Source organism: Gallinula chloropus (assembly GCF_964237585.1).
Source record: "Gallinula chloropus genome assembly, chromosome: 4".
Taxonomy (NCBI): Eukaryota; Metazoa; Chordata; class Aves; order Gruiformes; family Rallidae; genus Gallinula; species Gallinula chloropus.
In genome coordinates this window covers 13,936,407-13,948,786 of record NC_140088.1, presented here as the reverse complement: position 1 = coordinate 13,948,786, position 12,380 = coordinate 13,936,407, and the positions used below count along the sequence as shown (strand labels likewise).

Below are 12,380 nucleotides of genomic sequence, written 5' to 3'. Positions count from 1 at the left end.
CTCTTAAATAGAGGGTTCATATGAGTTACATGTAAATAGGACAGCTGTAGAAAAGCAAAGACTAGAGATGAGCTGAAAGCTTAGCACTAGTGTGAACGAATGAGCTGATTTGCTTCCCCCTCCTAATATGTTCCATTGTCAGCAGACTTATTTCATAAGTTCCAGTTGTGGAATTTTATTTTTTTAAGCTGACGGTGCATATATTTTAAAAAGATAAAAATAGCTGTTTCTTACTTACTGTCTTTTGACAGTCTGTAGAGCCACTAGACTCAATACATACAAATGCACTGGCCAGAGGCTTGCAGGTCTTTTGGCAGGAACTTGCTGGAGACAGACACACAGGCGTTGTAGTGAGAAGGATGGTAGCCTGGCTGTTAGCGATTCTGGGTCTGGAAAATGGTGATGAAGAGGAAGAGAAGGCAGAAAGCAGATATAAAGCATCAGTATTTTAAGGAATATGATTTTATTTGGCAGGAGAATAATTTTATAGTATTATAATAAAAGTGAAGGGTAACGTCAAGCCTTAGAATATAGTAATTTCAGTGACACTTTTCCCATGTAGTGTACAGTTAAATATGCTTTGAAGATGAAATAGGAAAGACAAAGCCAGCAGTGTGGAGTGCCAGAAAATGAATTCATGGAGCAAAGCAAAGGAAGGGGTAATTCAACTGGCATACTATACAGAGAGGAGGCTGAAGAGTAGCTGAAGATTTCTTGATTTTTTTATGAGTCTATAGAAAAGAAGTTTTTAAAATCTTTTCCGGATGCAAACTAATTCTGAAGTGGCATGAAAAACATGTTACTGGCTAAATCAAGAATAGTTTTGACTGAAACTAGAACAATGAATTGGAATAATACTAGAAACATATAAACATACAAGAAAATGTAAGACTATGTTAATTTAAATGCTCTGTGTAAAAATGCCATGCTTGATATGAATGATTTTGCAGTAATGAGAGTAGATATTATTATGTTAATACCATCAGTTTGTCATTGATTCTCTGTATTGTTGTGAGAAGTTGCTGGGTTTGAAGTTTCTCTAACAAAGAATAAGAAAAAAACGTAAAGAACAGCAGAGTACAGAACAGTGCTTTTCTCAAAAATAATTTTTCTTTAGGTTGCCTTTAAATACCTGCATGTATTGAGTGCATTGCTTTCTCATACATTCGTTCTGTCTGGTTTTTTGAAGTTGATCTTGGTATAGAAGGTGTCTCTTCCAGACAGGACAAGGAAAAGATGAAATGGAGTGTATTGTACCAGTTATTTCTATAAAAAAGTGAGAGAGAGAAGTACTGAAACTTCTTTACCATCTTCTTCCCTTTATGCCAGTCTAGAAATAAAAAGTTCCTATTTTATTTTGTGTTCATGTAGATTGGTGACATAGAAATTAATGATTTAATTCAAAATTCCAGGTTGATAGACGTATTTTTTCTGGTAGATAATTCACATGACTTGTGCATTTACATTGAGAGTCCTTTTTTACAATAGTCAGACCTTCAGATAGTATAAATGTGAGTCTTACAAAGGCTGGACATGCAAACTGTAACAAGCATTCTATCTTCTGTTATATTTTCTGTAACAACTTTCTTAAGGTCACAATAATATTCATTTTATAATGAAACAGAACTTTTATCAGCTTTGCTTAAATATATGAATACAGTGATTAAATATAGCAATCTATCTGATAAGTATTGTAATAAAAATACTAAGTAAGGACAAGGAGGGTGTATTCTGAACCATTATAAATGCTTAATTGATATATTTGAATAATTATTAAAATTTTTATCATAGGATATAAAACTTGATAGTCTAGGTTTCATTTTAATAAGTAGACATTTTTATTATAATATTTTGAATATTTAAGCTATTAATGATCTGCTTTGGGTTTTGGACGTTTAATGATATTTGTCATGACAAAATGCAATTTAATTACACTGTTGAATAGTTGGACAACTTAATTTTGGAAGAATAATATCTTTTTTTTTCTTAAAGTGTAATCAAATAGCCAAATGCTTGATATCTATTTATAGGTTTTATTTCAGTGTAGTAACCTAAGATTGTGGACATCTTCATAATATGTCATTGTAGAAGTGGTAAAAGAATCACAAATCAATCTTTACAATTAATTGCAGGCATTGCTAAATCAGAAGTTGTATTTTGTACCATATCAAATATGATATATATTTTCACAGTAAATATTAAAAATATTAAGTGAATTAGTGCTTAAAATGATGTGAATTTTAAGGAATCTGTAGTTATATATACATAATCATGCATATGATGTTTAAAAAATTCTGTATGTTGCAGTGTAACTGGGTCTATTGTAATGATGTGCTATACCAATAATTTTGTAGTCCAAAATGATTGGCTATAATGCTGTGTTTCTCAATTGCCCAAATGCAAATAATTGTTACATAATTAAATATTCAAAAATATATAGGAAAAAAATTTGTTCTGTATATCCATAATGGTCAAATTTCCTGCCAACTACTTTTCCTAAGTTTCCTCTATAAAATTATGTATGTAAGATTTTCAATATAGAAAGAGAATTGGTTGCTGTATACATAGCTTGTACAAATGTTTATAGTTCTGGAAATGTTTGAGAATGGTCAATCATTTACCTTCCTTTTTTTCTGTGAGGTGTAAAAATAACCCGTACTGCATACCCGTGGAAATACTGATATACCATATGTAACCAATTATGTTTGTTGAGATATTTGTTAGAGAGGAAATTCAATTTTTATGTAAATTGGCACAGGTTTGGTTTGTTTTTTTTTCATTGAGAAATCCTTTGCTAAGTATCTGATTGTTGTTAAAATTTAAAACAAATGTATGTTTTTTCAAGGACAGAGATCTAACAAAAAAGGATGTTTTTTTCTATGTCAACACAATACAAGAATAAAAAGTGTGAGCTCTTCCAAAAACTGAAGATGAAATTACTTAGAATGAACAAAAACAGTCAGAGGCTGTCTGTGAAAAATGTGTTTTTCCTCTCTTTTCTATGTACAGTACTTTAATGGCCAAAATGCTATTAAGAAAAAAAGCATCCGTAAACTTTGTAAAAATAATTTTCATCAGTAACTCAATAATTTGTATCTTTTTTGTGTTTTGTCTTGTTTTGTTTTTTCTTACTGTTTTGTTTGGGGATTTTTGAACCTACTTCCCTCCACCCCAAGCATTTCCACTTCTAGAAACCATAGACTTAGATACTTTGGGTCTTCTTTGTTCACATTTTTTTCATTTTCATAGCTTGGCATAAGTAACTAATTAGCTGTAACAATCAGTGCCTAAAGTCAGAGAAGGGAATAAAATCAAGCTCACTTTCTCTCTACTATGTTGTTTTTCCAGGCTAATTAAAAACCAGTAAAACTGTGTGTTTCTCAGTTAAAGTAGAGGTCTGTCTCTGATATACATAGAAGAGCTTTGTTCATTAAAGACGTGCCATTTTTACACAGTTGCTTTTCAGAGTAGAATTGCACTGTAAACACTAGTGAAAAAATATTATGCACTAGCAGAAGCATTAATTTGCTAGTTTCAAAGCAAAAGTTCTGCATATAGCTTGCTCTAAACAGTGATGTAGAGAACTTTTTGGTCTTACTGTTACACTTCAGGATTTTTTTTAACATCTATGGTGCAAATAAGTCTTGACTAATAACCAGCCAAGAACTGATTTTTAAGTATAGGTTCCTGTAGAGATTTATGGTTTCCTTTTACATGTACATACAAATTATTCTCAAATTTTTCATAGCAGCGCAATTTTATGTTATGGTAAGTCTTTGGCCATGTAAAATCACATTATATAAAGCAGTAACACAACAAATATACTTGAGCTGATCGCATTTAATTGACTATGTAGACTATAATGTGCTATATTGAATGTATTAAATGAGGCTGTAATCTTTCTGTCACCTATCAGGGCGCAGAGAAAAGCTGCCACATCAGTGTTGAGATTTATCTGTGTCAATCCACATTATCATTTCAAAGACATTAAGAGAACCCATAGGCTACAGTCTGAGGATTTAGTCTTTCTGTTATGATTAATTACATGCTTTATCATCTGAGCCTGTGACAGTACAGCACACTGATTCAATCTGGGGGCTTTTAACTTCTTTGAACATAAGCTTCCTATGTTCCTGAGTCTCACAGGACTCTTGGCATCATTTCGGAAAATGTATCTTGCCTTTTATGTCTGTGTTATGTCAAGTCACTTAGCAGGTGACACCAGAACTCACTGGAGTCCTATGGCACAAGACTGGGAGTAAGGGGAAAAGACAGGAACACACTGCAAAGCAATTCTAACACCTCTTATTCTCCAGGTTACAGTGTTTCAATATTTTGGATGTTTGCATAGTTATCTTTGTGTCATGTGAATATGTTTTTTAGTAAAAGGGGTGTTTGGTTTGATTTTTTATTTTAATAAAATACAGTAATACAGATCTTCTAAGCTTATATAGAAATGTCTGTATTTAGGGGAACTGAGAGTCAGCTGGGGTCATTTGCTCTGGTGAGGCGATTTTACTCAAAGTAAATGGATTATGGGCACTCCAACTGCAGGTACCAGACAAAACTAAAGAAACTCATTTGTTCTGGAGAGGCTGGAATAGCAAATAGGCAGGGACCTTTAGTCAGAATCCGAGGTGCAAAACCAGAAACCTGCAGCAGATTTGGCAACAAAATAAGACTTATCAGGGAGAGGGATACACCAAACTACCTATCTATTCAACCTCTCTAAATGTGATATTGGGTAGAAGCAGAGAGCCAAAGGAAGAATGGGAAGAGAGGTGCATTGGCCAAGACAGCTGGTTTTAGTGATCAGAAGAGCATAGGATTAAAAGGACAGTTGACCACATTTAAACTCAGTTACATCTTCCAAAGCAAACTTATGGGTACAGTGGAAGTGCTCTTCAGCAATAGATACAGAAAGAAACTGAGTGGGGCATTATCCAGTAAGGATACCAAAATGTAGATTCAGCCTACAAAATTAATTCTGCGTGAGCTGCCCCAGATTTCAGTAGCAGTGATCTTGAATACAGGGACAGCATTTTCCTTAAACTGAATGTACACACAGCTTTTAGTAACTGAGGAAAGCACAAAGATTACTTTTTCTGAGTATGACATTTCTAGTTCTATATCCTGATACGAAGTTGTTGACTCAAGATCATTTTGTGACGTGCTGCCTTTCATGGGTCCCTCTGCAGTGGCCATGTATGCTGCAGTTGTCTTTTCTTGAATCATAGCATGCATTTTCAGACCACTTCCTTGGCTGAGGATATTATGATGAATTCTGAATTCTAACAGTGTTCTTCAGCATACTAACGTAGCATTGTTTGCATATTTAATGTTGACAATGAATGCAAAGAAGGCAATTATTTTCAGTAACATAATTGCTGTGTGGATTAGGCTTAAGATGCTCAGGAGGTACTTTCAAATTTATGATTGAAATATGATTTCAGCACATTAAGAGTTTTATAGTACGTTTATCTATATACTGATATTTTCTTTTGAGCTGGCAATACGAACAGGAAATAATAATAATAAGTCTTTGTTGAAATATACCTGCCTCTAATCTGGTATTTGTATACTGTAGAGAAAATATGCCTCTACTGTTATGGAAATTTAGGTAGCTCTGAGTATCAGTTTTCTCTGTCTGTGTGTGTGTGTGGGAGAGGGAGAAATATGTAACAAAACTAGATAATGCCACTGACTGGATGGAAGAGTCACTAATACAGTGAAAACTCCAAGGCCTGGGTCTTAATCTGATATACTCTCCGAAAGAGTGGATTAGTGCTGTAGGAAAGTGAAATGGTCAGGGGAATAGGAAAATGTGTTCCCTGTACAGGTTTGTTGGGTGTTGATTCTGTATATACAATCCCAGTTTCTAATATGAATGTTGTTGAGAAGCAGGCAACCAGACTTCTAAACAAAATTGTTATCCTGTACATCTAAACCACACTGCTGACATCTGCCAATTTTTTCTTCGTAATGTCTTGCTTTCATTCTATACAGAAATTTATGCAGGCATTTTACTCTGATAGGTTTCCAAATCCTCTACCCTTCTTCAGGAATAAATCATATTCATTCATGCTTCCTGGGATGGCTTTCTAAGCTTTAGTTTCCAGCATTCTTCCTATATCTTCTGTCCCTCCAGCCTTCTTCCTGCACTTTTTCTGCCTCAGACATCTGCTGATTTTTTTTTTTTTTCCTATTTCATTCTGCTTAAAATAGCTGTGACCAAACTATTATAATCTGATGACAGTCTTTGGTCATTGTTCATCTTAACAGCAGTTCCCAAGGACTGTAGAAGTGTGATGTGACATGAAAACACACTATTACCAATGCAATAGTTGTAATTGCTGACATGGTTTAGTAACAAGATACCAAACAATTTAAATTGTATCTATTCAGATCATTGCAGATTTGAATTTAGCTAAAAATTGGTTCTTCCCAGCAGCCCCAAGTATTGTTATGCAGTCATCATAACCATTTTAAAGGAGTGTTGACAGACACCTAACTGTAGGCTTTGGTAAATGCGTATTATATTTTTAAAAGCCCTTTGATTCCTTTAGATGAAAACAATAATTTAACTAGAAAGGTTGTGCACAAGTGCTTCTAATGTTAATTACGGTTCACTAAAAAGTTTCTGTGTTCATATTATGTTTTTTAATATTTCATTCAGGATTCTGGTGACAGTATATAGTACAAAAGTAATTTTCATTGATTTGTTTCCTGCTTGAAATTGTGAGATTAAAATAGTTCTATTATATTCCATTTCCGTATGTCAGATTTGTTTATAACAATGTATAAAAAGATTGTTCTTATCCTTTGTTTTCTGAACTGTACTAAAGAAAAGATTTGCCTGGATATGTTTTATGTCCCCAATTGCTGTAGCAAAATTTAGTGACTTATCTTTATAATAAAAATTCTAACTGTAGATTTGATGTATAATGCATTCAGAAGGATTCTAACCTAATACAAAATAACAACCCATTTGTAAAGTGAAGAAATCAGCTTACATAATGAAAGGTTGTATAGAAAAAATGGCTGAATCAAAATTTATTTTAATCTTTTTAAAATTTGACTAATTAAAATTCCTGAATTATAGTTAATTTAGTTTTAGTGTGAGTTCTCCATAAGCTCCTTCAAGATTTGTATATTGAGGTGTCGTCACTACCTGCAGCTTGTATTCTGGGATTTCATTCTAATAGCCAGTACCATGTAAAAAGCTTTAAGGCATGTGAAAGCTGTAATTTTTTAAATTTTTTTTTTTATTGACTTATTTTAAGGAGTCAGAGGTGCCTAATTTTAATGCACGCTGACTTTATTATTTATTGCTACAGGTTGATAAGGTATCTAGCTGGTCCTTAGTGGTGTAATAAAGAAAATAGTTGTCATGTTATGTGACATAAAGAGAATGTTTCAATTCTACCTTCATCGAATGTCTGGATGCTGTTTGTTCTCCATTTGATTCATTATAAGATTTTAGAGTATATCATCTGTTTTGAAGAAGTATTTGACACAATGCAGACCATTATTAAGAATATGTATGTATTGTTTTATGTGTACATATAAAAATAGGGCATTAATATACAGATATTATTGAGAAATTTGTTGAAAATGCCATTATAATTATGTAAACTAAAAAGATGTCAATATCATGTAGTATTATTTTGGTGAAGAAGATTTATCTTTAGACGTAAGGTAATTTAAATATAATGTTTTATTTCTTATTGCTCATTTATATTGCAGTCAGTTGGATAAGACTGATCTTTTCTGTTGATGAGATGTTCAGCACAGATTCTCAACATGTCATTTTTGTTAAACCCGCTTTTCTTTTTTGTGCTCAGCAATTCTAGCTCCAATTCTATTATTTTTATTAACTAATTTTGAAAATTTGAAAGCATGAAAAGTGAAACCAAGTATAAAACTATAATCTGAAATATAATATTGAGTTTAAACCACCTATTTTATATTGTATATTAAAGACTGGGGATCTGTAGTTCAAAAGATATCTAATACTAACACAGTTGCTTTTAAGCCCAGTTAAATGTAGTAAGCAGTTCTGTTAAATACTGTGCTTGTTTTACAGTGTGTATTTAAGGTGACTTTGGATTTACTGCTGGGAAAATCTTTAACGTTCAAAGTAAATTGTTCTATCAGGGTGTTTTTGATGTCCAATAGGGGCAAAATCCTATGACAAACAAAATAGCTAAATTCCCTGAGGCAAACTTAATTTCATTGCCTCATTTGTGGATCAGTATGAAAAGTCTAAAAAGAAAGGTGACTGCACTGGAGCAATTCAAATGGCAGAAAATCTTGTAATAGTTGAACTGAACTAATAATTAAGCTGAGCAACAACAAACTTTGAGAGAGTAACAGTAGGAAAAGTAAAAAAAACAAAGCAAAAAATATTCTATTTGATGTATATGTATTAGTCGTAGTTCTATAAAACTAACAGAAATTGGGTTGTTTCCAATACATATGTCTGTCTAATAATCTCTGCAAGACTTTGAACTTGAATACCCACTTTTACACTTGCCAGTAAAGAAAAGGAGCATTTTGTATTTAATATTTTCAGATTGTTTACTTCAGACTTTTTCTTCACAAATTGATCAAATCACAAGATGGTCATTCTGCTGAAAGTAACAGCCTGTATTGTTTGCATAGGGTATTCAAGCTTCTTTGTAGGATATAAAATTACAGTATATTACACTACTCTATTTGCCTTACTGAGCTACCCATGCATGACTTGGATGCATATTAATTAATTCTGTAAACTATTAACGCTGACCTAATTCAAAGTTTGAACAGTAAGTAGGGTATGCTACGTGGCCACTTCTGACCAGCACTATGTGGGAAATAACTTTAAATGTAAAATGCTGTGCCTGCAGGAATATGGGAAAATCAAAGTGCATCCCCTGCTTCCATTGAAACATTGGCTTCCCTTTGTGCAGAGATCCTTAAAGAGCCATGGAATGCGCTCTTCCAGGAGTCAGCTGCCTGATAGTATCATGGCATAACAGAAAAAGCTTGTAGGGACCTAATTGTCTGAAACAGCAGTATTAGATTGCATTATTTAAAGGAGATAGATTGTGTTCTTATTTGTTTATTTAATGTTTTATCTGGGAAGAATGTCAGCTTTTGTTGTGTTTAATCTATTTTTCACTTCCTAACATGTTAACTGTATGTATATATATAGTCATACTTGTGAAATGAAATGCTCACTAAAATCATGTATTTAAGTACAATACCATTCAAAAAGGTATCTTTTTTTTCCGTAACGAGCTATTAAGTATTGAATTCAGCCATTAAAAAACAGTAAATCTGCTTAAAAACAGGGTACAAGGTAGAATTCACTGAAGTAATGTACTGGAGATTGACTCATAAAATGTTTTTTTTTAAACTCATGCTGCTTACATTTCTTTAATGACTAGTAATTGTCCAATTATGTAATAGCTTGCAATAAAGACACTTAGAACTGGAAAAGTGAAGTAATTCTGTCATTTTGGTTTGCGTATTGTAAGAACATAGTCTAAATGTGAAGATTATTAATTACTACAAAATAAACACTTTAGAAAAATATTTACCCTAACTGTTTTTTTTTTTCTTTTGTTCTGCAGTCTCAGTTTGAACTCAGGGTATTCCATATTCGTGGAGAACATGCTGTATTGACTGCTCAGCTTGAGGAAGCCATTGCACATCTGAAGAATGAACTCGATAATAAATTGAGGAGAAGAAATGAGAAAGCAAAAGATATTGGTGTTTCTACTGAGGATGATAACCCACCAAAGACATACCGAAATGTATGTATACAGACTGACAGAGAAACTTTCATAAAGCCTAGTGAAGAAGAGAACAGAGCTGTGAAAAATAACCAAATAGTTCCCAAAAAGCTTAATATTTCTTCCTTGTCACATAGTATTTCTGCCCAAAGTGAAAATAAGGACAATAACAATGCACAGTCTTCAGAAAGTGTCTTATCTTGTCAACCAAAACAAATGCCTGCACCACCACCACCACCACCACCTCCTCCTCCCCTTCCTGATTCTTCACTCATGGGTTTAATTCCTCCACCACCACCCTTGCCAATGGATCCGATTTCACTGACTTTTCAGTTTGGATCTGGTCCACCACTGCCACCTCCACTTTCTGAAGACTGTAGAAATTTTCAAGCACCACCACCACCACCGCCACCACCACCACCACCACCACTTCCAGGGCTGGGACCTCCTGTTCCTCCTCCACTGCCTGGATCTGGATTACCTCCACCCCCTCCACCTCCTGGGCCTGGATTCTTTTTTAATAGCACTTTATCTTCAAACCAAGGTCCTCGAAAACCTGCCATTGAACCTAGCCGTCCCATGAAGCCTTTGTATTGGACACGGATACAATTACAAGACAGCAGGTAAAATATATTTATTCGGATTTAGAGTTGCTATTTGTAGGCCATGGTGCAAGGGTAGGGATACTATATAAGACTTAATAACAAAAAGTTAACAGTCTGGGAATGTATTAACAATATCAGTGTAGAGGCATGGAATTTACATGCTTTAAGAAAAATTTGAATCAGTCTAAAATATATTATAACAAATTCTTAATTTAACATATTAAATATAAATATAAACTATATGCACTATAAGATAAAATTATGTGCATAATAACAAAGAGAAATTTTGTTGTTTTTTCCCCAAAAATACAAGTACTCCTTCGACAAGTCTATGGACAGGATGGTTCCTAGACTTAACACTAAAAACAAAAATATAGCCAAGAGATAAGAAAGATTTTTTCTATTTTTAAGGATAAGTTTCTGAGTATCAATAAAGACTAGGGGATGAATGGATTGAGAACAGTGAAGAACTGGGGGACACTGGTGGATGAAAATTAGGACATGAGCCATTAAAGTGAGCTTGAAGCCTAGAAAGTCAACCATATCCTGGGCTGCACTAAAAGAAGCATGGCAGGAGGTGATTCTGCCTCTCTACTCCATTCTAGGGAGACCCCACCTAGAGTACTGTGTCCAGCTCTGGGGTCCCCAGTACAAGACCTGTTGAGCTATAGAGGAGGGCCATGAAAATGAATAGAGGACTGGAGCACCTCTCCTGTGAAGACAAGCTGAGAGAATTGCAGCCTTTCAAAAAAGTTTTTTACAAGTTTGGTGAGGCACTGGAGCAGGTTGCCCAGAAAATTTGTTGATGACTCATCACTAGAATTCCTGAAGGTCAGATTGGATGGAATTTTGAGCAACCTGATCTAGTGAATGATGACTCTGCCCATGATGAGGTGGGGCAGGCCTAGTTAATCTTTAGAAGTCTGTTACAACCCAAACCATTCTCTGAGTCTATAAAAGTCATCTAGTAGTGTATTCCATTGTCGCAAATTTGAAGTTAATACAAAACATATTGTTTTATTAATTTGTTTATAAGGAATTGTTTGGTGAACCTGTATAAACAAACAGGTTTGGGACAGTATTTTTAAATGATCCCATGACTTTGGTTTATGCAACGGATTTCTTCAGCTGGCAGAAGAAAACAAGTACTCCCATTTAAACTTTTTAGGCCAGCATGCCACAGTGGCATGTGGTTTCAGTGCTGCTGAGCTGCTCTTTTGGATTTTGCCTAATTGTGACTTTTCATCCAGTGTTGATTAGCATAACATAGAGCTCCATTAAGATGATTGGTTAAAAAAGTGGTTTTGCAAGTGTTTTAACAATGAGTTGCTAGAATCATGAAGTAAAATTCAGGCCCTGTTTTATACAAGTAATAAAACGATGTAATTGTTTAGATCTTAGTATTCAAACTATTATTATCTGTGTTCAAAATTATTTTAGCACAAGTGCAGTTATAAAGATGCTAAGTTTATTTTAAACTTTTTAATGCATTATCTTATTGTACATGAGTCATAATATATAATAGCATTATATGTGCTATACTATATATTATGTAATTAATTGTATACTATTATACATTATAATGCATATGATTTATTACATAATACTTATATTACTATATTAATTCGCTGTGACTTGAGTACTACAAATTATTTACTGTTATTTTAGAATTCTATTTAGACACTGTTAAAGTAAATATCTGCATTTAAATGTATTTAAATATGAGCTTTATTTTAGTTTACAGCTTTTTGCCTGAAGTTATTTTGATGAGAAGAATCACTATTATTATCGTAATAAAGCATTATGAAGTCTTAAGATTTTGTATAAAATATTTTACAGGAACAAACAGTTAATGGTGTCAGTTGTATTCTTTCATTGACTTGGAATTAAAGGCATTGAAATATTTTGGAGCAGAAATTCTGAGTATTTTAGTTTTACTTTCCCAAAATACTTAGTGAAAAATTTATATTATATATCTCTCTATATAAATTGGTCC

General features: G+C 33.5%; 1 protein-coding gene across 1 annotated transcript in view; it reads left to right on the top strand.

Moving 5' to 3' along the window:
* FMN1 (formin 1) overlaps window positions 1–12,380 on the top strand; it is a gene marked incomplete at both ends in the record, with an annotated part of 128,315 nt that overhangs the window by 34,273 nt on the left and 81,662 nt on the right. Inside the window, one exon of the mRNA XM_084262770.1 lies at window positions 9,618–10,402. Within this exon, the coding sequence (XP_084118896.1) occupies window positions 9,618–10,402 (785 nt within the window). The remainder of the gene's footprint in view (window positions 1–9,617; window positions 10,403–12,380) is intronic.